Genomic DNA, 26,958 nt, shown 5'->3' with positions numbered 1-26,958 from the left:
AGAAGTAACTTGATTTATCTTGCTTTCTACTTAATTTCTGTGATGCTGTAGTTTGTTTTCATTTTTTAAAGAGTTTCAAAGTAGCTTCCTAGTGCATTATGACCATCCTCTATTATTATAATTCTGTAAGAGTGGAAGACAGCCAGTTCTGTTAAGTATTTGAAATTTTGATGCATGTTTCCCAAAGATATAGTCAACTGAGAATTTCAGAGACTAAGTTGATACAAAGATTAACTTTTGCTCTCTTTTATTCAGTTTTACAGAATTCAGATCTTTTTTACTTCCCAAGAAAGTGTTACCCTTTGTCTTTCGAAAAGTTCCTGATAGCAAGGAACTTTTCATGTAAGTAATTAATGTATTAGGCTATGATCATGGTTATTAGGTTATGGTTCTTTACCTGCATGAATGGCAGACAAGCATAGTGTTTACAGAGTCTGGAGACTTGGAATGGAGAAAGTTCACAGATAGGGGTAGAAAGTACATATGCAATTCAATGTTATTTTGTAATTTTCTTGAGGAATATTACAAAGGTGGCAAGACGTAAACATGGGACTTAAATACAAAGGAAATCTGTGTCTGAATTTAAAGTTTGGAAGAGAATGGGGTTACATTGAGAACATCTAATTTGAAAAGCCATACAGATGTTATCAAAGCTGTGCACAATAAGTATCTTGTCAACTAAAGGAAACATATGAAAGTGCTTGATAAAATGCATTTGAATAATTCTGAAGTCATGGATTTATCCTGTGATTAGTAGCAGAGATGCTGGAAAAAGATGATGTTAAAAGATCCATGTCATCTACTGCTGAGAGTCAAAGTCAGTGATGGTAAGGTTTTCAACAGGAAAATTCCTTTTCCACGTAGACCAACTCCAAAGAGGAGGAAAGACTGTCCTCCAATGGGAAAAGGATTTTTTTCCTGATGTGCACAAGTGAGAAAAGCAGTCTCACAAATTAGGTTCCTCCTGCCAGCATTTTGAAGGCTTTGAAGAATATCCTTTGCATTGATGTGAAGGCTTTGAAGAAAGTCACCCTTAGCGATGTGATGTCTCTGAAGTGATGTAAATCATACATTAATAATTACAGGAAAGTTTCAATTTTATTGTAAACTTATTTTAATAAGTCTCTTGTCTATTTGAATCTGGGATTATGAAAGGAACAAGATCTGTCATTAACTGGGAAAAGTTCATGTATGTATTTGTGGCTGAAATGGTTCTTTGTGGCATTGTATTTGATATAGATGTTCCACATTAACAAAATGTAGAACTGATTTGGGATATAAACACAAGTGATAGTACTATTATCAGCAAAAGAGATCATTTTCTTGATGAACCTAGCACTTTAACTGATTCTGAGAGTTCACATTGAAAACTGGGTATTTCTTTTACTAATATGATCTAAAAGCTATTGGGCTTTGGCATTCTTTTTTTCTTGGTATTATAGTAGTATCTAGTGATTGCTCTTAATGCATGTATACTGTAAGACATGTCTTGTCCTGAAAGACTCACACAGAATAGACGAAGGTACAGTTTTCATTAATTTCAACCCTAATTGCAGAGAATCCCATAAGTCTATTGTGGAATGAGTGACTAAGAAACAGTAGACTGGAAATTTTTATGTAGACATTTTTAGGTGCATTGGAAAAAGGAATTTTACCCTGTGTACACCTAGTACTCTGCTTACCTGCTGAGAACAGTTATGCTACTTGCTCATCAGAATGGAGCAGTACTTGTTACTTAAGTAACCTTTAAAGGTTAAAATAAAAATACTTTTAACTCTAGTTTGAGACTAATGCTTGCCTCCCAGTAGTGCTTTTTTCCCCCATCTTAAAGACCAGGTACCATTAGGTCTGGTTTTTATAATCTGGTCACATTACATTTTAACCGCCTCTTTGGTAAAAGAGGAACAACGGGTTATTTTAGTAACTGAACTCCTTTTGTTTTGGTACCTAGGCAGTGTAGATTATTATTCCTATGCATAGGTATCAATTTCATAGACATGCTATAAACATATCATAAGTATTCTCTTGGAGTTATTTAATGAATATTTTGTCCTTGTACAATATGAACAATGTTACCGTTTTAATCTAATAATATGTATTTTATTGTTAGGATGACTATTTTAATGGCTACTTTAATTGTGTATATTATTTATTGGGACGGTATCATATCTGAGTAAACAACATGAAATTGGGGCTGTAGCTTCTCTGGAAGAGAAGATCGGCCTTACCTTTTTTATCTTGTTAAAATAAGCTCTTACATACTGCTTACAGCACTTTTGTGTTATAAAGTTATTGTAACTTTCAGGAATTATTGGAATACTTACCTTGGGGGAAAGGGAAAGCATGATATCTTGTATTATACAACTTGAATTCTTTTTTTTTGGTGTGTGTTCTTTTGGTTTGGGGTGTGTATTCTGGGGTGGGGTGGCTGGTTTTCTTTTTGTTTGCAATTACTTTTCCTCCACTGTATTTACAAGTAAGCTGGAAATAGATCATTAGCTTGTGTAATTGCCATGCTTCTGGTCATTCCTGTGTGGCTGAAGGTTATCTACTGTGATGGAATCATGGTCTCATGAAAGCACATAGGAAAACTCAAAGGGAAAATTATTTTATTATGAAAATTCTGATCCTGTTCCTTAGAGAGAAGCTAGCAGACATGCTTAACTGGGTATAAGATTTTCTGTGTGGAATCATCTATGCCCAATTCAATTAGAGCTTGATCTTTAAATTTGTAAATAGGAAATCCTGCTATGTTCACCTTCCACACCACTTAATATTCTTCCAGCATGTGTCTTTATGTATATATTTGTACATTTTCCTTCAAAAAAAATACAAAAAATTACCCAGATCTTTATTTGAAACCTTTGTGCTCTGTCTTGTTGAACCATTCTAAAATTTGTCCTTAGAAGTGTTTATTTAAAAGATTTTCAGTAATTGTGATTTTCTATTTGTTTTAATTTTTAAAGAAGATTTATGACATTCCTTTGCAAATATATCAATTTGTCAGATAAAGGTTAAAAATTAGATACATTTTATTCATGTTAAAGTCACACCCAGCTTATTTAAAGGCAGCTTTGACTTAGAGTTGCAAGCCTGAGGATATTGATTTGAATTATGCATGACTGTCTGGTATGCAGTTCCATTAGCCTGCTGGATGGATAATGTAAACATGTTCAGAATTTTAAGTATCCTATATGAGCGGCAGGTTAAAAATAGAGCTGATAAGAGCATGTGTATCTGAAAAATCCAAATCTTGGAGAATGAAACTACAAAAGGTTCATCTCTTCAAGAGGCTGACTTCAGGTGTGATTTTCTTTTCTTTGAAAATGCTCAGCCGGAACAAATACAGTTTATGTATATGACTTGAACAGGTGACACGATTGCTCTTGTTTACTGCAAAGAGGTGACATCTGTACCAGAAAACAAACTCGTAACCAAAAGGTCAGGGCCACCTCTGCATCTTTTGGCAAAAAAGAGGGGCAGCGTCTGTTCTTGTTTAATTGGTCAAGATGAACACTGGTGATTGGACTCATTTTTTTCATATCTTCAAGGAATCTTATTCAGAATGTTACTTGACATTACTCAGACTTTCTGTGGCTTCCAGTATCTCATACTTCCTGTTTCTGTTATATCTGATATGTTTGATTGTCCTTGCATTTTAGTAATCTGTAGTTTGGTAGTACGTGTAGTGACTTCTGAAACTTTGTTTTTAAATCCTCAGCACTAAAACCACTGATTTAATAAGTATTAAAACAGATAGTATCTTTTTAGAATTTTGTCCGACTTCCAGTGAATTTTAATGGATGACTCTGAAATGAAAAGTACAATGCCATCTATGTTACTTTTTATTAAGATTTGTTATACTTTGAAGTGTTTCTGTTGCATATGTAGCATTTGTGGCAATTTGAGGAGCTGAGTGAAAATCAGAAGAATCTATTGCACTTTTTTTCAAGATCTGATGAATGCAAATCAGAAAGCTAGTCTTTTGCATTGATTTGTAACTACTGTCTCAAAATTATTTTGTTTGGAGTGCTTCATATTTGGCTATGTTAAATTCTGCACATAATTCCAGAATTGAACTATTTTTAGATTATAAGAATAACAATGTATTTTCCCTGAACTTTACAGTGTTTATTTACTTATGGCTTAGTACAGAAATAATCATATGGAAATTTGCAAGTAAATCTATGTCTTAAAAGCTCTTCTTGGAGATGAAGTTGATTGTACTGCTTTGCTATCTTTTTTTTTTCTTTTCCTGTAAAATCTTGGAACATGAATTTTTATGGCTGCACATAATTTGGCCAATAGATAACTCTTGAGTAGGTCTGGTAAAATTTGAAAAGATATTTTGAATTGATGGTCATTTTCCCTCATATCTGAGGAATAATTTTTCTGTTAAGAGACTCATGTCTAATGCTCTCCTTCAGAGAAACTCGTCATCCTTGTTTGATAATGGCTGTTGTCTGACTATTTTCAGAGCAAAATTCCTTTCCCTGACAATGAGAACTGCTGCTTTGAACCATCTGCTTTTTCTGGTGCCATTTCTTTCTTGTTAACAAGAAGGGGCTTTAAAAGAAGAAAATCTTTGGAATTAAAAATACTAGTTGTCATTAGCATTAAAGGTAATCTGCTGGCATCAGAGGTATAGGCAGCAGCAGTGGCCATTTCCAGATAACTTCTAGATTCTGTGAAGGAAGAACTTAAGAACCTGTTTTATGAAGGATGGTAACAATGGTAGTTATTTCTTATAAAAATAATGGTTTGCACTTTATTTCTACTCGGAGAGGAATGGGGGATCTCTTGTGTGCTTTTGTGCACATTGCAGATAGTCCAGAAGAGCATTATACAGAGGAGATATATATATATATTTATAGCATGTGTGAAGGTGAATGTGATGGCAGGAGAACACAGCCATTGTGTAAATATCTCCACTATTCCAGATACTAATATTTTTGTGAGTGGTTCCAACGTTAAACTATGTATCTGTAGTATAAAAATATTACTAGTTGACTTACCATAAATACCACCATGTAGCAGTCAATTCGAGTTCCTTTTCATTGTTCTCTAGCTTTCAATTACTTCTAAATTTTCAGAGAAGGAAAAAAGTGAGGTTTAATTATAGGTGAATGTTCACAATGGAAGCATTACGTGGATGTTTTTGGCCCCAAAAGAGAGTATCATAACCTGAGATAGTTCAAACTTATATTAAAAAGTGAAAAGAAATGCATCTTACAAAGTACAGGCAAATCTAAGGCTAACCTACAGTGACACTATTACAAAAATGAAAATGTTTAATATGTCTTCAGTTCATATGAGCCTGTGGAAAACTTACCATTTATTTCATAATGATAATACAAACAAGGATTAGAGTCTGGTTTTTATGCTTCAGTGTCTCTGGCTCAGATATTATGCTTCAAAATCTCTGTATTTTAAAGCAAGGCTGAGCTTGTGCATATGAAAAGTCAGGTAAGGTTTTTTTGTTGAGTGTTTTGCTGCAATACTTAGAAGTTTAGATAACTAAGGAAAGGGGGCAAGAAGAGCATTTTCCTACACATTCTTCTCGGTCTCTCCAGCTCTAATTTGCCTTTGTGGCACTTATTTATGTAGCTGATGTCTTTCCATAGATTTAATGGAGTGAAAGTGGGAGATGGTTCTGAACAAATCTATATTGAGTTCATATTACAATAATTTATTTTTCCTTCTGGTTATTACCCTTTACTTCTCATATGTTAATTCAGATTATGTTAGTATCAGCACTTGGGTTTTGAATCCTGTGTAAATTTTGCTGTCTGAGTGGGAGAGAATCTTTTGTTTTTAAGAAGAGGTCAGAATACAGAAACATAATGGGAAAATCAGTTTACTAACTGCCCTCTTCTTCACTGATTAGTACAAATTATTCCCAGCTTGTTGGAATGCAATTTGCATTTGAAAATGCCCATAATAAATTGGTGAAAAGAGGCCTAACAATTTCTGTTTAAGGGAGTTTTATTTACTCTAGTTGATGTGTAATCTCGGAGTTGCATGCAGTGTTTCTGCAACTCCTTTCTGAAATGCTTGCTGAAATTTCCTGCATTTTACATCTTCAGTGGAAATCTCAATCTAGAAACACTTTAACTCTGTCAGCTCAAAATAAACAGCAAACTCAGAATAATTTTTTTGTACTTCCATTTTTATTTTAACACTGTTTCAGGGTTGATCAGATCAAATTGTTTTATATCTGCACCTTTTTTCATTTTGTTTTGCTTGAGAAAAAGTACTGCATTTTAGATAGAAAAGAACCTGCTTGTTTATTGCATTACAAATGTTAGTGTATGGTGTACCTCAATTTTTGGGGGAGAGCAGGAGAGTGGGGGAGAGGAACACTTCCAAGAGGTTAGATATTCATCCTGTATAGATGGCTCAGATTCCTACTGTGTCAGTTTTCTGGTGTTTGATAAGGCACACAAAGCAGTTGTGGGAGAAAGCATATCACTTGTATCCATGGTAACTCGAAAGATACTTTGGAACTCAAAGGGATAGAATAAGCCAGAGTAATAGGTCTCATTATAAGGGCAAAATACATAAAAGGTTCAGGCATATGCTTTTAATTAGTTGCCAAAAATAGCTAGAATCAGAGATGATGCAATGAAACAATAATTCTTAGTGTTAGAAACGGCCAACATTTGAAATCTAAAGATGTGCTCAACGGAAAGGCTTTTATCTTATCATCTTATGGGTATTCCATCCATGAATACTAATAGATTTGCTATGGTTTCTTAATCATGCTTAGGACATGAGAGCGCACACTGATAAAAGCTAGTGCAGGTCTCGTATGACTACAAGTTTCAGAAGTTCCATAGTGATGTTAATTCTCATGGCTGTGATACAGCTTCTTATGAATAGCATGGGCAAAGCATTCTCTTCTGTTTTACAGGAGCACTGCTGGAAAAATAAATGAAATGAGTGCTTCTATGTAGGGATAATACAAAAAATGATTGAAAACGCAGATTAGTTTGAGATCGAAGATACAGTTTTTTCCAGAATAAGTCACTTTAATTAATTTTAAAATAGGGAGGTAAGCAATGGGGGAAAGTGTGAAAATGTAATATGGAACTTGAATGGTTGCACTAGAATTGAATCCAGGAGAACGAAAGTAGAACAATGTATGACGTACAAGGTATAGGATATTTGAATAACCATTTTAATAGAAATATTTAAATAGAGTGAATAATTTCGAAGTTTTCTATTTGAACAGCAGTGTTTGTAAGGAATCCATCTTGTATTGCAGTGCAATTCTCCACATTATTTCCTCTGTTGCTATAGAAACTAATTCTAGTGCAGCTGTGATCGCTTATCAAAATTCTAATGTTTCAATACCCATTTCTTATTTTGAGTTATTTAAATAGCCTTGTCTTACTTTGAATCAAACTGCACATTTCATCACTGCTGAATTGTTGACTGGTCAAAATGTTAATGCAAAGTGATAGCAAATGCTGGTTTTTTTTTTTTCTTTTTCTTTCTGTCATCTAAGCTATGATACTTATTGTTAAAGTTTGAATAACAAGCAAATTAAGTCTTTTTCACTTGGTAAATTATAAAGGTCAATATTTGCTGTCAGCATTTTGTAATGGATATTACTTTCCCAGTGTAATCTTAATTATATTTAATATTTAATAAACCTTCAATAGTTCTTGTTCCAGATACAATTGCCATGGGCAGTGTGTATGTATATACGTGTGTTTACATGTATCTGTTAGTGTGTGTAAACTATTGTTGAGATAGTTTTAACTTAAGTCTGTATCTTAACTTGTTAATTTTATCGAAGTAAAAATTTCAGTGACACTACATTGTCTAAGGCTAGTCAGCCACAAGGTATACTGCAGCAGAACGTCACAAGTAAACAAAGTATACTGAATCTCATTTGTTTCTTGTACTGTTTGGTTGGTTGGGGTTGGGCTGTTAGGTTGTTGGGGCATGGAGCACTTAACTCTTAATGATGACTGTGGAGGTGGGGATGGACCAGTCTACTGTGAACAGTGGGTGAAGCACAAGTGGCCTCTTAGATCAAACTCATCGTGTTGGTCCCATGCAGAAAGCAGACCATGCTGTGCACAGCTGGAAAGAACAAATCTAGTACTTGATTTTGCAGTGAATTTTTTCCAGCCCTGTGTTACAGATCTTAGTCCTTATGTTATCCTCAAAACAAATGGTTTGGTTAATGAGAGTTGTGTTGGTTTTGGTTGTTTGGTTTGGTTTTGTGGTTTGTTTTTTTTTGGGGGGGGGGGGGGGAGGTGGGTTGTTTGTTTTAACAATGAAAGTTCTGTGCTGGTATGTGTATGTATTTAATGCAGCATGCAGCAATGTAACTAGCATATGCAGAGGAGCTGTATGTGCCTGCGAATTGTTAGACAACTGTATTATAGAAGGAGCTTTACAGATACTTGAGATACCTGTATTTGAGATGATCCCCATCTTTGATTGTTATAGTATAGAATTGAGTTTTTCTATATGTATCATAGAATCAGGGAATAATAGGTGGAAAAGGACCTGTGGTTATCTAATCTAATCTCCTAATTGAAGGAGAGCTAACTTCAAAGTTATACCAGCTTGCTCAGGGCCCTAGCCAGGAGACCTTTTAAAACCTTCAAGGCTGTTGATTACATACCCCCTCTGAGTTAACCTCTTTCAGTCTATAGTCACTCTTATTTCCAAGTTTTTTCCTTATATGTAGTCAGAATTTCCTTTGTTGCAATGTACACATGTATCAGTTACGTTTCTGTTTTATATATAGCTTAATAAAATAGTTTATTAATAAGGTAGTTTAAAAATCCTGAGATTTGAAAAAAATTAACATTCTGGTTATGAACCACGTTAAAAATCATTCTGCTGAGTGTGTTTTCAGTTGTAATGTCAAGATCTAAGCACTTTGCCGACACCAAATTATGAGAAAGGGTGGGATGGTGGTAGGTCTGGAGAAATGTTGTATGCTTGCTAATGTTATAGCAAAGCTACTGAAATGTTCTGGCAGTACTTTTCAAGATAATCACTGACTTTCTAATGAGTGTACACTAATTTCATGTAGAGTGAAATAAATAATTTTCAATTTTGAAATTATCATACAAACATTTTGCAGCTGTAGCTGTCAGACTGATTACTAATTAACTGCTGTGCACCACCTTTAAGTCTCTTAGTCAACAAGCAGCATCATACAGTAATTTCAAATTAGGTGTGTAACTTTTTGCTAATACAAGAAAGGTCCATGAGAAACAAATTTTGATGTGCAGTTGATGTGCAGTTTTTCAGTCTGTCACAGCAGCTAATAAGTGAGGCCTTGTGAGGCCTCTGTGTGCAATATGCAGTTTGGCGTTGCTCTCTCATCCTCCTAAATTCTTACATAGCTCTTATGACCAGTGCTATGGCTGGATGAAAAGTATCCTCACCAGCCAGACTCATATTCAGGTAGTCTTGTCAAAATGGAGAAAAACACCTGTTTTGTGAATTGTATGACAACTATGGAAACAGCAACAACTTATATTACATACAAGCCTAGTAAAGCAGCTCGTCTGTGACAGTGGGAGGTCTCAGAAGCGCCACAAAGAAGTGCAAGAAATTTAGTTTTGAGTAATTGTGTTTCTTTATGCCAGGAGAAACTTGTTTGAGGCCTTGCTGGAGTGAGTGGAACAGGCTGACATGCTCCCTGCTGCTTAATCCATGCCTTTTCTGTGAATTCTTAGCCCTCTTACTGGGTGTGTGAAGGAAAGATGCCTTGGTCTTGAAGCATATCCACTTCCTGTGATTTTACGGTGCCTATTTTGCCTTTCTTTTTGGGGACAGTTGGCCCCAAAAGTGATATTAGTCCTGTTATTCCTAAGCATGCTTTCCACAGGCACTATGGTTTTAGCTAAAAGAGCTAAAAGATTTTAGAGGAGTTACTGAGCGTATGTAGACAATTTTCTTCTATTGTTGACCTGTTAGGTACTCCTGTAAATTCAGATCATGCTCGATTTTTCTGGGTTCTAGTTGCTTTTTATTTGGTAAAGTTATGAGACCTGTTTCAAAAGCAAAATACTTGAATTTTCTAGAATCCTTTTTACAGGAATACTCTAATATACTGCAGGAAATACAGTCTGTTCTACTAAAGCAAGTCACTGAGCCAGTGTGTCAAAGAAAGAAGGGGGAAAGTGCCTGAATCGATAAGAGCGATCAAGATCCTTTGGATCTCAGGATCTGAATAAATAATTACCACCGTCTCCCCACTCAAAAGGAAAATAATAACAAATCTAAAACAAAAATATAAAAATATATACTTATTCTGGGAAATGTCTTGCCTTTCCTGCGATGTAACTAGCTGTGTTCTCTAGGTTGTGCATATTTTCACTTAAAAGTATGGATATTCCCACCCATCAGACATCACTGATTTCTCTTTTATCTCTTTGCTCTGTTGACATTGCTTTTTTCTCAGATCTGAACTATTTTTTTGTATGTCATGTGTTGTTTTATTTTCCCCATTCTTTTACCTTTCTTCCTCTGTCATTTTTTCTTTGTTATTTTAGCTGTTTGTAATTTTTCATTCCTGTTTGCATCTTGTCTGTTCTTTATTCCACTCTTTGCTCTTTTTCTCGTTTTCTATACAGATCTACTAAACTTCTCTCCCTATATTTCTATTCTTTGTTCATTTACAGGAACCTATCACTTTTTTTCTGAATCATTGCACTTACGTTCTCCTTTTGCCTTTTATTTTTTTCTTCGTCTCTTTACTTTTTTCCCCACCCTAACGTTGTATTTTTGTTTTCTCTTCCTTCTCTTCCACTACAGAGCTGATGATAATGGAAAATTCTGTGGGGGTATATCTCTTAAGAAGCTAGTGTCTTGGAGGTTTCCATGTTGGTGGTGGTACACAATGCAGGTGAATTTTAGATTAATAATAATTTACAAGGCTTGAAGTAAAAATAAAGAAAAATAAATCCCAGAAAAAATAGCTAGGGTACTAGTCTTAAAAGACTTGATTTCAGTTCTACACTTCATTGGAAGCTTTCTGTGATTATGAGCACTTCTGAGATAGATTCACAGCAATCTTTACTACCTCTCATTTAAACCTGTACTTTAATTCTCCATCTGTAAAATGCCAAACACATTAACTTCTACTATTACAGCAGTACTATTATTCACCATAATATATATTTCACTTATATACGTTAACAGTTACAAGCTACCCAATTTGGGATCATATAGATATCTTAAGTAGATGGGCAGATAACTTAACTCATGCCCTACTGAAATGGTTCATGCAGAATTATTGTAGTGCTGCTCTGTGTTAGTGACTCACTCCAACAGAGTATCCTTTGCACTCCAAATTGCTATGAAAGTAAGACAAAAGAATCAAAGCAAGCTTTGCGTTCCTATTCTGGAAGCAGTTCTTGGTGGAAAATGTCTTTCCTTGTTCATTTTCACCAGTTAAGGTAGTAATAAATAGAGAGCTAAAATACTAGGGAAACTTACACAATTTTTTGAAAAAAATTACGAAACGCCGTTTTTTAAGAAGCTATGAAGTTACTGCATTCTAAGTTGCAGAAGGAGTTCTCACTAAAGGAAATAGCTGTATTTAATTTAAAATAAAAGCATGGGGAAAAGAACCATGAATTCTGCTAACGAAGGAACACATTTAAGTGCAGTATATACTGCTGAATGGATCTTGTTTATATCATCAAATGAATAATTACTGAGATCTTAGAAGGGGTTCTGTATTGCTTAGAGAACTTTGCATTCTTTTTTCGTCAAAGAAAAAGATTTCATTCCTGAAATTAGCTGCAAAAATATTAAAATGTTCAAGAAAATGACACACATAACATATTAATCTTGCTTTCTAATCACACTTTCTTTCCTTATTTGAGACCAAATAGAATGAGAGCAGGAACATTGCAGAAATATTAGCTGTGTGTTACAATACTGGGAATTGATTTTAGACCTCAGTGGGATCTTTTTCACCTTTTCAGCACTTTATCCTGCTGCTCGACTCCTGTTCTTAAAACTGCAGCTGTAGTAGTATTGAGCTGGACTGGAATTTGAACTGTAATATAAAGTGAAAATTGCAGTCAAATGAAGTGTAGCTATGACAGGAAAATATTTTCTCAGTGCACATCCAGCTGCTATGGTCCAGAGGTATGAGGGGGATGCTAGTGTGCACACACTGGTCAGAAACAGGGATTCTCAGAGGCCTGAAATGGTTTACAGTGGATGGAGTTTTCAAAGCTTTTAGCTGCTAAGCTCTGAATTTCTGTTAAGCATCCGTAAATGCTGGCGAGATGGCTGAATTTGGGGGAATTTTCACAGACATGATAAAAGGCATTTCCTTGTCACCAAGACACTCTTAAGATTTCAAAGGTGGCTGTCAATCACTTTCAGCAAGCAGGACTTCTAGTGTATTTAAAAAAAGGGGGGAAAAGAAAAAGTAAGATTCTGTTGATTTATTTAACTTACTATCTTTTTGGAAGTGGTATTTTTCTAACAATTTCAAGAACTGGGAAAAAAATAAACAGTGAACAGAGATGCAAAAAAATAACCGGTCATTTATGAAGTTAGCCAATGTAGTGATCTGAAAAGTAGTGTAAAGGAAAGAGGTGGCTGCTTATAAAAACAGTGAAAGTGAAACCAGCATCTAAGTGGAACTGAAAATAAGTTTTTCTACCTAAGAAGCTGAGTGAACATACTTAGTACAAATGCTTTACCTAAGGAAATATAATTATGGAAATGAAGGCAAACAATTTTACTATTTCCCTTCTTAAAGATCACTGTTTCCAAAAAGCTTTAGAGCTGGATGTAGTCTCAGAAGAGTTTTTGAAGTGTCCCTTAAAAGTAAAGTAAAAAGAAAGCAAGAAAAAGGTATTTCTGGAAAGTTTGATTTATTGGTATTTGCATCAATAAAAGATTAAAATATTGAGTGATTTAGGCAGTATTTAGATTTCTTTTGGTCAGCTGGAAAGTATAAATACAGAACCAGGTAGCAGAGCTCCTTTCTATTCAAATCAGTAGAAACACTGTGTAAGGAATCAGAGAATGATACTTTAATTGAAAGAAAATGAATTCAAGAGATGCTAATGTATAATTTTCATTGAAAGACGACCAAAATATTTGGGAAGGAAACAAAAGAATGTCTTTGACAGTTAGTTCACTATAATGCTTTAATAATGTATTTGTGGTTTAAATGTTCTAATTTGGGCTAATTTGGGAAAGAGAAAGCTTGGAATTTTTCACCAGTGCAGCCCTGTTCTGTATTGCTCTGTAAAACAGAACGATAAATTCTTAGAAATCGGAAGTGCTTTAATAAATGCAGAAAAGAGCATATTTCTTTTGTCAGCAAATGAAACCAAGCTGTAGTTCCTCAGGCTCATGATGTAAAAGGGCAAATAATATAATAATAAAAAGCTTTAAGGACTGGACATAAAGATAATTCAGTAATTTTGGTTTAGTTTTATTTAAAAAACGAGAGAATCTTCTTTTTGTCTGAATGACCAATTGAATTAGCCTTAGAAGGTGAGGAAAATGCAGTGCTAAGAATTTCATGTGACATCAGATGTAAATGGCAGGAGCAATATTTGATTTCTACAAATCTGGGATTAATGTCATAATGTATGGAGTTTTCTAAATATTAGGAAACAGGGAACTATTTTTTAACTGAAAAAAAAAAAGCCAACAAACAGATATGATTACTTTTCTTGTTTACTGGTGAATTGCTTTAATGCAGAAGATAGTTCAACTGTGAATAGAAGTCTAAAATCTGGCAAATGTAAAAAGATATCTGATAAAAGATTTTTTTTTCTATTGTCCATAATGATCCCATAACACTCCTGTATTCCCCTTTTTTCGTTAAGCAACAGTCATGCCATAGCTCTTTTGGAAAAGAAATTGAATAATGCCAAGACAATTTGTTTTATTGTGAAATTTTATTTTTTTTTTCTGCACAAAGATGCATCTGAGCTTTTCATTTTAAAGGAAGGAGAGCCTAGAGGTTTCATTCAATATTTAATGTTTATATTTTATACTCCTCGTAATATGGGGTAATTCAGTCAATGTAATATTTTTGGATGGTAGAAAAGTTCAAACATGAAAATTCCATTTGGACTGTCTGTGCTGCATATCAGAAATCTCTAAGGGTATTTAATCATTCAGAATAAGAAAGGTTTCTTTAATTTTTAAACATGTATTTCATTTTATGTTTTATTTAAATTGTCTTAACATTTACATAGAACCCCTTGAAGGCTTGAAAACTTGAAATTTACGTTAGATTAAAAAAATAAATAATTATGAAGCATAGTGTATGTGGAGATATATTAGAGGAAGAAAAGGTACTATTTGAGTATGAAGAAACTCTGATAATTACAAAATATGACTTGCAAAAATTATTAATTTATATAGTGATTATTTGTTTTAAAGGAACTAGAAACCAGATTCCCAAAGAAGTTTTGCACTTATGCTGCCTCTCACAATAGTATGAATATTTAAAGAAGTAATATATATGAGGAACTCCAAGTTGCAAAAGTGTAGTTAATTGCTGCTTATGAGACAGGGAATTAAAACCACTCTGATAGTTTCTTTTGCTATATGTTAAGAGATGGATGTTCTTGGAAGTACTCGGGAAATACAGGCTAAGATAGCTAGGTTTGTACTACTGCTGTCAATCTTTGGGAAAATTAATTAGGATAGTAAAGTCTAAACATTGTAAACATGGAAAGGAACATCACCAGCTTCATGGTGAAATGTTGTACAGCCAAACGTGGTCCACTAGGGACCAGGGCAAAGAGGAGGAATCAGAAGCGCTGAGAGTAGAAAGTTCAAATTGTAACTGAAAACCTAAAGATAAAAGCATTTCTTGTAGTAAGTTCATGTATCTTTAGACTGGGATTCCACTCCAAAAAATGAATGAAAAGGTTTGTATATTTTCTCATAGTTACCAGTTGTATAGTCCAGAATACTCATTTTGGCCATGGTTGCTGTGTGAGGTTTTACTGACAGTCCCTTGAGGGGACTACAAGGTCCTACAAGGACTTCTGAAAACAGATTAACCTTCATTGTTTAACAAGCAGTACTGAAAAGAAGATGTTTATTTGCTTCTGACCTAAACGTGCTAATGACAGTTTACATGCTATAATTTCTGAGTGTACCTGCAAAATGCTAATCTGATTGTTTTTGTAAGGTATTTCGCTTATAGTTCTGGTTTCTTCAGCTGTTGAGCAAGGACTTTACTATTACCACTGTGTGAGTGTTTTCCCAGCTCACTAAAGAAAGATGAAATTATTTTTTAACCTTTACAAGATAGATTATTTAAATCCACCTATTAACAGCAATGCACTGTATTCTCAATTTAAATTTTACTAAATATTTGTTAGTCGACAACTTTGTTTCACTCATGAGAATGCAAGGTTATTTCACATATTTTGGGTGGAAAATTAGATGGGGGGAGGGCGCGTGTCTTCGTCCTGCTAACTTTCTTTTGTCTTTCCTCTGTTGTGGCATTTTCTGGCTGGTACGAACCTCAGGCTAAACCTGCTTTGGTTTCTCTGTGATTATTCCTTTCTTCCAGGTTTGGGGTATATGTTGGCAGTGTTTCAGTCTGTCTAGTCAAAAATTGTATGGTAATTTAATGTGATTTATTACATTGGAGGAATTGGCAAAATTTATTTTCTATCTGGTTTTAGAGCAGAAAATTTCTTGTGAAGCTTACGTAGAAACAATGCAATGATTGATTTTAGATTTTCATTGTAAACATTTGCTTGTTAAGAGTAACTCTTCCACAGATGTTATGAGCTATGTTCAGTTGTCTTTGGAAGGTATTCTTTGGCTTTCTACAGTCTACAAGTATGCGTGAGTGTAACTTTGTGTAAACACCTTAAATCACAGATAGGAGGTTTGTTATAGAGAGTGGTTTTACATATATTTAGTTGTTGTTACTTCTATGTAATTTTTAAGGAGAATACCCAGTATCAGATATTTAGTGTTGCTGTATTCACTTCTGGCTGTGACATCATGTCTTTGATATTGTCAGTCATTGGAATTTCTTAATGTAATTCAAAATTAGCAGGATTTTCAGAGAGCTGAAATGTGAAATGATCATTTTATTGCATCATTTATTGTTGGGAGGGGGAAATTCATTTAAAGTGAGGCATTTTCACTTTAAAAATTCATTTGAAACTTTGATATCTTTTTACATAAAGAAACCTTTTGTTCAAAACCAGTTTATGCCTATGTAGACAGAGATGTCCTTAGATTTTTAAACCTGGATATTTGTTTTAAAAATTTACATGATATTTCTCTTTTTTTTAAACTAAACTTTCAGAAAGAACTTGTTAAAACCAGTCTAAACCCAATGTTTCAGCTTTTGCTGAGATTTTTTGAATCACAGCTGGTTAATAAGGATTTTCTTCACTTCTTTCCCGCCTACATTAAGAGTACCTTTTCTGTCACACAGCCTGTGCAGTTTTCCCATAGGGACATATAATGGAGTTCATCAAAGTGAAAAAAAGTGAGTCACACAGTCATTTATTTACTCATGTAAGACAATAATGGTGTTGTTAGTTACCCGGACATGCTTTCATTTCTTTAGATTGTGCAAAAGCTGGGAGTTAAAAAGTCCTTGCAGACTAGACTACAAGTTTAAAGAAAGAAATTAAGTCATAGCTGCATGATGGTTACTGTCTCTTTTAAGGCTGTTTGTTGTCTTCTAGCACCAATGAGCAGAAATGTTGTTGCTCTAAATTTGCTAGAATATTTAATCATATACATTATAAAAAGGAAATTTTGTTTCCATGGTATAGAGTCAAAAGATATTTACTATTATTTTATTATGATTAAAATATCAGTTTAGAGTCTAAAAGAAAAGAGAAGGGCTTTCCCAGATCTCTCCATGTTTCGCAAATAAAGCTTTCTCACTATTCCTGCCCGGAGATGTCAAGATTCTAACTGTCCCACTTAATTCTGTTTATATGTAAGGTTTTATATGTATCTGCTGGACTGATGACTACTTTTCAAGTATAGGATTCCCTGCCTGCTCTATTCTCCTTTCCAGTCCTCTGGGACTGGAGTTCCAAGAATTAGTGACACTGGAGTAACAGCAGAGACCTTGTGTATGAGTGCTGTAAGAGTAACTTGGAGTCGCTCTGAGTAGTACACTGGCTCCAGTGGGTTTATCAGAGAAGAAAGGATTCCTGACAGTGGTATCATCTGGTAGGAGTGCTTTGTGGTGTTTTAATTACTCATTTGCCTCAGCTAAAGCTAAGAGGAGTTCCTAAACTAAGCTAAGCTAAACTAGGCAAAGAGCCCTGCATTCCCCAATTATCTTTGAGGCTTCTGTGCAGTAGATATGCTTCATAATGAGCTGGCCTGTCCCTGTCCTTCAGTTGCCCAGCTTTGGGGATCTGCAATTCATATGGGCTCCCTTCTGGGTTTCCTTCCTAAGGACAGTGTTCACCAAACCAATGGTGGTGGTTTGGGCTTACATCAAATGCCAAAAGCTGTGAAATATTTCTGCACGCCACAGTCAGATACAGCCCACACCTCCAAAGGCAAGGAGAACAAAAGGGAGCCTTTCACAAAGACTGTTTATTTCCCAAGAGAGCCACGTTACCGTGTCTTCAGCCTTCTTCCATGAAGTGTAACTCTTCCACATACTCTGTTGATGTGATAAGTTGAAGAACTGGTAATTACTTCTGAAGCAGTTAAAAGGTTGATGTACTTGATGAGAATTTAGGACACAGGCAGGGCAATCCTGTATACAAAAATTTGATGATGAAAATAAAATGTACCACCTTTGTCTTGTGGGAAAGATCAGTTTCTTTCTTAGGTGAATCAGAAATCGAAGCTTATATTCTTATGTTAATACTTTTGTTAACTTCCTTGTTAGATTTTTTTTTTTTTAGTGAAAGTGGTATGTCTGACATCAGAAAACATCGTTGCCTTGCAATTTTTGTGTGTAAGTTAATTCTACATATGAGGGCCATTGAAATCTTCATTAAAGCTCTACAAAGCATGTAAACGAAATGTGATACAGGTTTTACCTATCCTTGGTATTTCTTTCATTTCAGCTACTGCACACCTTGCTGTCTTTTCCTAACTCCAGTCAACTGTGTAATGCTGCGTAGTAAAATATGAGATCAGAAATTGAAATGTAATTATTTTGAATTAACTTTCTATATCCATAGCCGTGCATCCTGGGTTTATTTTCTGAGGGCATGTATAACCACATTTCTATCTATCTAGTTAGTGTAAGTGAGAAGCAAAGATAGTCAGCATCAAGTATTCATCCCAAGCACAAGATTGCTCATGGTCCTTTTTCCACTGTCTTTAGCGACTGGACCTAGTGTCTAACTTCCAGACACTGGGTATGTACCCTTTAGCTGTCCTTAACAAGTAGTGAAGAGTCTGAGACACTGCTTCCCTTGTTAAATTCACCGGTGATCAGAGTTCATTTGTGTGAAAAGGCTTGTGTCTGCCTTTATTAGTGTCTCATTTGTCTTCAGAGTTTAATTTAATATCTCCCTGGGTGAGCAACAGTATGGGAGGTAATCAGAAGTTTGATATCATGGCTTTAGGGAGTTCATTTTGTTTCCTTAATTGGTTTACATTCCACCTGCGCAGAATCTGACTTCAGATATCCTAAGGTTTTTGCAAGGTAAGCATCCCTGAAATTCAAGCCTAGAATTTTTGTCATGTCATATTTTTGCTATATTTATTTATGGTTTACACAGTCCATTGTGAATATATATTTAATCTTTTGCTTTTCCCTACATCTTTTTCATCTCAGGGATCATTTGTTTCCATTTTTAAACAAATATTTTTCGGTAGTATTTGTAATTTAATTTGAAATGTAAAGTAAAAAGAGATATTTGTAGATTTTTAAATACTCTGTCCAGATATTCGGAAAATCAGAAAGTAAGTAAAAAATTTTCACTTATTCTCAGCAAACTGCATTCAGAGGATGAGAAGAACGCCTCCGCTAGATGAACTGCAGCCGCCTCCATACCAGGATGATAGTGGTTCTCCTCATCTTTCATGTACGCCTTCTGAAGTCGGAGACAGTAAATGTGAATTTTCCCAGTGTAGCAACAGTCCAAGGTGTTCGTATAAGTGTCCAAGTGAGGGAAGCACAGGACACGAAATAGAAAGCTTTCATAACAAAGGATATGAAGAGGATGTACCAAGTGATAGCACAGCTGTCCTTAGTCCAGAGGTAAATGAAAACAGTTGAGTGTTCTGAAGTGTCGTGCAATGCAACCTTTTGAAAATTTTTTTTTTTTTTTCCCTAAAGATTAATGTACAGGTATATAACCACTAATATTGCAGCTCATTCATTAAAAAAAGTGAGTTTGTTAGAAAATATTGCAATAGGATTTCAGATTGTTCTTTATAGTTGTCTTTGTGGCATCTTAACTTTCAAACAAGCTCCCAGTAAGAGTGATTAATTTTTTTTAAGCAAATCAGAAAACTTCATCACATGATAAGGACTGTAGTCAAAGTTCTTTTTCTTCCACATAATTTTTCAAACAACTCAATAAAACAACCAAACCATCAACAATTCCTAACACTTTTCAAACTTAACACCCCATAATGTAAAACTTCTTTTATGAAAAAAAAACATTGCAAAGAATTTTTTTACATTGTTGGTGGTAGTATAGAGATTTATTCCATTTAATTTTACTTTTTTTTTTCCTGCTATAAACTGTAATGATATCTATTTATTTTTACTATGAAGAAATAATATTTTCTGACATATATTTCCTTGAAATTGCTTTAACAACCAGTTACTGCACTGACACCTATGGATAAGTCCACATTAGTGATGTCATGTGCAGAAGAGGCTCTTTTTGATACAAATTTGTGTTTTGTCTCTACCTGAAGTTTTGAAGTGGATATTAGGGACCACTCCAGATGTGCCAACAGGTGTTCCTTTCTTAGTAGACCTCTTGGTAAGTTGATGTTGCATGCCTGGGGTGTTGGTGCAACATCTGGAAGGCCCACCTGATATGTGAATGCAAGGTTCTCCAGCAGCTATCTGTCTACACGTATTTGATGATCAGCTGGGACCACAGTCTGTGTGAACTTCATTGCTGGTAAAGACATAGTGTGTACATATGGTCCTTGAACCCTAACAGATTGCAGCAAATCTAATCCTAGTTGTTCCCGCTTTGTGTCACACCAGTCATTAATGTAAGCATACCCAGTAAGAAGTGAGAATACTGCCAACTTTTTTTATAGCCACTCAACAACTTGCAGAATGAAGCTTTCAGAGGAATGAATTCCCACAGCTATGTAGCAATCAGTTTAAAATAAGAACATGGTATTTTTTTAATCCAAAAATCTTTATTGTGGCATCTATTCATTTACATGAATGAGTCTATCTTTAATACGAAAGTGCACAGGAAATACATCTGTTTTACCTACTTGGAATAACTTATTATAGGAACAATAGGTTGACCTGCACTTGTAAATATTTCATGTTTCAATATCGCTATCAAACTAGCTGTTTTAAAAATATAGAGGATCAATATTTTGTCCAAAATTTTTAGTGGCAATAAACAATTTTTAAATTTAAGTTTAAAAAACAGTTTTAGGAATGATGCCATTTACAGATCATCAGAAAGTGTGTTCACAACAAACACATCTTATACTGTTCTAGTAAAATTACGTTAATAAAACCATGATAATTTTTGGCACATTTATAGGATCCTTGTGGACTGTAACGAGTTGTATGTGCAAGCAGGTGTATTCTTTGCTGGCATCTCACTGTCCTCTCAATCACTACCCAGCTCTTTAAAACAGTATAATAATATATTAACTTAAAAATGTGTGTGTACTTGCACTGAAACAAGGTGGTTCTATCTCATAACAAATGTTTATAGATTTTAACATGTGGGGCACGGAAGAAGAGATCATAAAAACAGCTTAATTTAATCTGAGCTCTGTCTGATTGGCTCCTGGGTTTTGGCAGTAATGCCCAGGTAAAATCTTTTGATTTCTTCTTGGCTGCTAGTCAGGCATCTCCTCAGGCTTTCGGTGTTTAATTACCTTGTTTATGAAATGAACAAAAAGATCATAGTCACTTCATATTGCTTAGAGAAAGCCATCTATTTCCACGTTAGATTTAATAATAGAATGCAATAAATAAATAAATAAATAGCTGCTTTTTCTTCTTCTTTTTCAGGATATGTCAGCTCGAGGATCATCTTCACAGCTTCCTAAACCTTTTGATCCTGAGCCAGTAGCTAAATATGGCACACTGGATGTGACTTTTGACTATGACTCACAGGAACAGAAGCTTTTGGTGACAGTGACAGCTGTCACAGACATTCCCACATACAGCAGGACAGGTGGAAGCTCGTGGCAAGTACACCTAGTTCTTCTCCCTATAAAGAAGCAGAGAGCAAAAACCAGCATCCAGCGGGGACCGTGCCCTGTCTTCACAGAGACATTCAAATTTAATCACGTTGAGTCTGAGATGATTGGGAATTATGCAGTTCGCTTTAGACTCTACAGCGTACGTCGCATGAAAAAAGAGAGGATTGTGGGAGAAAAGATTTTTTACTTAACAAAATTGAATCTTCAAGGGAAGATGTCAGTGCCAGTGATACTGGAACCTTCTTACAGTCCGTCTGTGAGTATTAAATGAGGCAGAATAAGAATGCAGTGATATCCAGTGTCCTGAATTTTGTAAGAATAGCGTCTGTATTTATAGAGTCATCACATCCACTCAATTTTTTTCAGCAGCCATAGCACCATATTAACACAACGATAATTTCCTTAGAGTATCTAAAAGTACATTCACTTTCCACCTGCAAAAGCTGCCCATATTTTTCCTTTTAATTACTTAAAAATTTCCAGTCTATAAATAGGGATATAGTTGTAAATATATGTAGATTTGTATACATGCAGATACATAGATATGTATTTACTAGTATAGTCTTTACTCTGTTACCCACAGCATTTCAATTAAAAAAAACGGAGGGGAGGAAAAAAAATCTATACTAGCAAGTGCCTTCCATCTGTTACGATGAAATCTTGGTTGCAATAAGTATTTTCCTTTCAGGAAAGAAAGATAGGAAAGAGGAATTTTGAGAGCACAAAACCATTTTTAATAACTTCCGCTTAGAGCCTTGTAAATAATTGATTTCTGGTTCAGTCTGAAGTGAAAAATAGTGTGAAAAGTAGTTCAAACTGAAAAGGATTTTTGTTTGCTGAAAAAAAAGTCCTACCTATCTGATGAACAAAATTTTTTGTCCCCCAAAATAATTAAATTATTTTTAATAAAGCAAAGCAACACTAATTAAGGGTAAACTTCGATATCACTGTCAAAAATCATAGGAGATCACTGTATGGGCAGTGATCAGTATCTCCTTTTTCTTTTTCGTGAGTATTTCAGTATCCTTTTGTGCAGAAAGGGAGTGTTTGTGATGTTAGGGCCAGGGCTCCGCAGACTAGGACTGCTTGAATGTTTATTGCTTAAGAGCTGTGTACATGCTAAATAACTGACTTTTTGGTGAAGAGAATGTGTTTTAGCAAGGGCATCTTTAATTGGATATTGTGTGTGTTTTGTGGTGTTTTTTTTTTAACTGTCAATAAAAGAAAAGGTGAGACAGGAAGTAAAGGATTTTTTTCAGATGAAACAATAATTCGTTCTGCATTTTCAAAAACAGTTTGGATCAATTGAAATGGCATTTCTGTTGAACATAAGTATTACAAAAAAAAATCAAAACAAAATATTTTATTTAATGACTAAAAATATATTAATTAGAATTAGTAAAAACTGAGACTAAAACTTGGACCAACTGACAATAGAACAGCTTTTTTATGATTTCTTAAGAAGTACCAATTTAGTCTACTGCAGGGATGAAGCAGTTCACTTGCCTAGTGTGGACTTTCCTAATGCAAACTTTGCTAGTTTCACAGGTAGGAAAAAGACACCCCATGAAACAAAACTTTGAGTATTCTAAATGTATATTCCAGAAGGCTTCAAAAAGAAGATTGTAATTTATTTTCTGCAATGGTAAGGGATCCCTGCCCCATCCCTGGAAGTGTTCAAGGCCGGGCTGGATGGGGCTTTGAGCAACTTGCTTTAGTGGAGGTGTCCCTGCCCATGGAAGGGGGGTTGGGACCTGATGATCTTTAAGGTCCCTTCCAACTCTAACCATTCTATGATTCTATGATGCCATATCTGCATTTTACTCTTCTCCTTATTTTGTGGGGAAGGAACACTATAAGGAATATTGGTAGGAAGTGCAAGTATCTTCCAAAGTTTGCTGCTGTAATGGGGCTTAGGCAGATTTATCTTTGCCGCCCTGCCTGTTGCTGGAATGGAACTCCATAGTCTTGATAGCTTGAGTGAGGATCCATGGCTTTTTGGAACTATGCAAATCAGTTTTCAAACCTTTGGAAAGTCATTCACATCTGAGTTAATAGGTGTTTTTCTATTATTATTTATAGCCTATATAATTTTTTTTAGTGAGTAGATCTATTACAGGATTTAACATGTAGTTATTTTGCAAGAGTGTAAAAATTTATTATGTTTTTAGGATGTATGACTGGAAGCAGCATCCTGGGTTACCTGAGTTCAAGCCCTTGTTATTGCAGACAGCCAGGGCATTCTGATCACCAATTTGTGAATTCTCATCTGAAAATATCAGGTTGTTTCATTTCCAACCTGAATTTCTTCATGACCAATTTATAATGATTTGCTCTTACGGCAGCATGGTCCTTAAGCTTAATTAGTTCTTACCCTTCTCAGGTGTTTGCCTCTGGGTCTGTTTATATACATTGGTCATAGTCCTTTTGCTTGAACAAACCAACAAAATCTTTACGTCCAACTAATCATAAATCCCAGGTAGGAGTTATTTAACAGGAGAAGGCAAGTGTTGTTTCAGTTTGGAAAGATCCAGCTGTTCAGGTATTTTTGTAATTATACAATACATGATAAGGTACATTGTAAATTCTGAATTAAATTTGCCTTGTTCAGTTGCAGAGTGTTTTGTTGCTGTGAAGTGTTTATATTTGACAGCTTTTTTTATGAAAACATTTCTTGGACACATGACAGTTGCCCTATTTTTTTTCCCTGCTTCTCATTATATGGATTTTATATCTTAAATATACCTTCTGTCACTGAAACTTCCTAATCCATGGTAAAATCTATGCTAATCTCTTCTACAGAAATGTATTTGATTTGCTTCTGTCGGTGCTTGATATTATATTAATGTATTTTATTAGCTAATCATCTGCCTTCTGAATGAATAAGAGGAGTTCATATCCTGTGAAGTTTAGTATTTTTTTTCAGTTATACCTTAAAGCTATTCACAAGGGAATATGGTTAAACGTTGAGCAGCAAGGTCAGGACTGTTGAAACATAGTGGCAGGCTCACATGAGTGGGGCCTGCAACTCTCTCACTATTGTTAAAATGCGGGCAAGTGCATGTCGTGGTGAGTACATGATAGTAGAATGTTCCTTAAATAGGTTTCAAAGCTGCACATGGCTTCAAATTTACAAATTTATTCACAAACCATCTTCCTCACCCAAGACTTCACCCTGTTTCTCGCCTTCCTACGTTGCAGATAGTGTCATGCATTCGCAGCTATTACCCACGGTACTGTTGCCATTTGCCTTTAACAGTTCTGTGTTGCTGCAGTTCTCCCACGTAACAGGGAATTCCTCACGCAGTGTCCTCAGCCCCCTTATTTATTGCACCCTTCCTTCCAAGTTCAGCGTAGGTTTGAGGGAGGAAGAAGCAACAGAACCAATATGGGCTAGCCAGAGCGCGGTTGTCACTGTGCTCTGAGACTGTCTCTTTCAGATTTGATAGAAAGTGCCCATTGCATCAAAAGTTAATAGCAAGACTGTACGATGTGGTTTTGTCCGAGTATAGTTTGCTTAGGAAGACCTTTGTAGATCCTTTTAGAGAAATTTTCCTTTTAGTCTACAATGGTAGGCAATTTTTTGTTCACCTGCTTTAAAGTTTGGAATCCATTGTGATGTTTATTTTTCTTCAAGAAATCCCCCTGGACCTGTTTTTAGTTGCTTTTCATTCTTCTTGCGCAAAGAAATTTTCCTGACAGTGAACAACAGCCTCCAGTATGATCTGACTATAAAAACATATAAGCAGTTTATTGAGTGAGATCTGTTTGGAAAAGATCAAAAAAACCAAGTGTAATCCTCTTCACCTTTCGATAGCTTGCTTTGTGATGTAGAAAAACAAGAAATAATCATGTTTTAGATATTTATGATTGATTTTCGAAGTACAGTTTTGATGACTGAAACATACACTCTTTCTGCTAAGCAAATCTGGTAATCGTTCATTATGTGTTGTCAATAACAAGTTATTTGCTGTGGAGAATTACATTTATTTTTCTTTCTTGCTGTAGGGTTCTGCATTTCTAACATATTGAACTCTCAGATGCGATCCCTGTGACAAAGAATAGATAGTGTAGACATTCATACGTGCTTAAAGGATTATTTTGTGTATGTTTACTATAAATACCTAGAGTGTCCTAGGATTATTTTAATTGTAATTTTTTTGCATTAAGGCATTTTTGCATGCAGTGTAGAAAAATGCTCACTCTTGCACATGCATGTGTGCGCTTTCTCCACTTTGAGGGCAATGGTTTATGCATAGTGCTTAAGGCATTTGTTCCATGTTGCCATTTGTGTGGTATATCTTTAATATTCTTTATAGTAGATGTTTATTGTTTTATAAACTCAGGAAGAAAAGCTTTCAGTGGGCATTTCTTTCTTGCGAATTCTTGGCAGTTATAGATTTGAGCTTTCAGGTTTTGTGCAAATCCTAGTATTTTAGGACCTATTGGTGTTCTTACGGCATGGTCTATTCAGGATTGTATTTGGAAGGCTAAAGACTCAAATTCACGTGTATAAACAAATCTTTACTAGATTGGCTATACTTTCAAACAGCTAATGAATAATACTTGTCTAGAGGGAAAAAAAAAAATATATTTTGCTCATAGTATTTTATTTAACTAGAATTCTACCCAAAAGGATCGGTTCTTCTGTGATGGTGCATAAATGCTTTCAGTTAACTTGTAAAAATTATGTCCATCAAAGTAAGGGGCAATTATCTTTAAACACTGAGCACATTCTTATCTTGGGAATAGCTCACTGAATTCATTTGGGTTAGTGGTGTAAAATATGGAAGATCCTGTTACACAATAAGAAAGATGACTCTTTGATTTCTTTGAAGAAAATTATTAGGTGGTTGGAAAAGGGTGATCATGTTACTAAGGCTGCAGGAGGACTTCACAGTACTTGGCAGAGGAAGTGGACTCCCTGTGTTTGGCTGGCTGTGCAGGATTTCACAGCAGAATGGGCAAGCAGCAGCCTGTGCCTTCTCAGTGTCCTGGCTGCCTCAACTTGTGTGCCTTTGTGTGGTGTTGCCCAAGCACTGCTCCTGGCAGCTGAGAAGATAAGCACTAGCCCATGGCACTCTCTTATCAGTTCTTCATCAGGGTGTGAGGGGGTGGGGAGAACCCAAAGGCAACTGTGGCAACTGTGCCCTTTTTAGAGACACACAGTGGTGTGTCTGCAGTGTTCTGGCAGGTGCAAGTTTCAAAAATTCACATAGAATCTGACCAGTTGATAAGGACCTCCCTCTAGGTAAGTTCAGTCATCACAGTTAAAAATAAATTGCTTTCCAAATCAGTGCTATTTGCTCCTGATTATGTAAATATGTCTAATCGTTCATGACAAACTCTGGCATGTAATTAGTCTGTTCATCAAAGAAGCACTGGACTAGGCATTGAGACTGTGGGACTGTTTCAGTCCCAGGTAGCATAACCATGGTACATTTTTTAGAACATTTTTAGATAGTTTTCGAGAATTTTTTTTACAATAACAGCTTGTCTCAGGTGACTGCAGCCATTCTGTCATCTCGGGAGCACAATGGGTGACCAGTTTCAACACGTGCTGCTTGTTTTTGATAACCGTATCACCCTCCACAA

At 35.3% G+C, this 26,958-nt stretch overlaps 1 protein-coding gene across 2 annotated transcripts in view; it reads left to right on the top strand.

The window, feature by feature from the left end:
• Positions 1-26,958, top strand: part of SYT14 (synaptotagmin 14) — a 93,634-nt gene that overhangs the window by 42,143 nt on the left and 24,533 nt on the right. For both annotated transcript variants that reach the window (XM_014951220.1, XM_014951219.1), the window contains exons 5-6: positions 18,930-19,198; positions 21,170-21,619. In XM_014951220.1, coding sequence (XP_014806706.1) covers positions 18,930-19,198; positions 21,170-21,619 — 719 coding nt within the window. The remainder of the gene's footprint in view (positions 1-18,929; positions 19,199-21,169; positions 21,620-26,958) is intronic.

Source organism: Calidris pugnax, unplaced genomic scaffold, assembly GCF_001431845.1.
Source record: "Calidris pugnax isolate Ruff unplaced genomic scaffold, ASM143184v1 scaffold24, whole genome shotgun sequence".
Lineage (NCBI taxonomy): Eukaryota > Metazoa > Chordata > Aves > Charadriiformes > Scolopacidae > Calidris > Calidris pugnax.
This window is presented reverse-complemented; position numbering and strand designations above follow the sequence as displayed.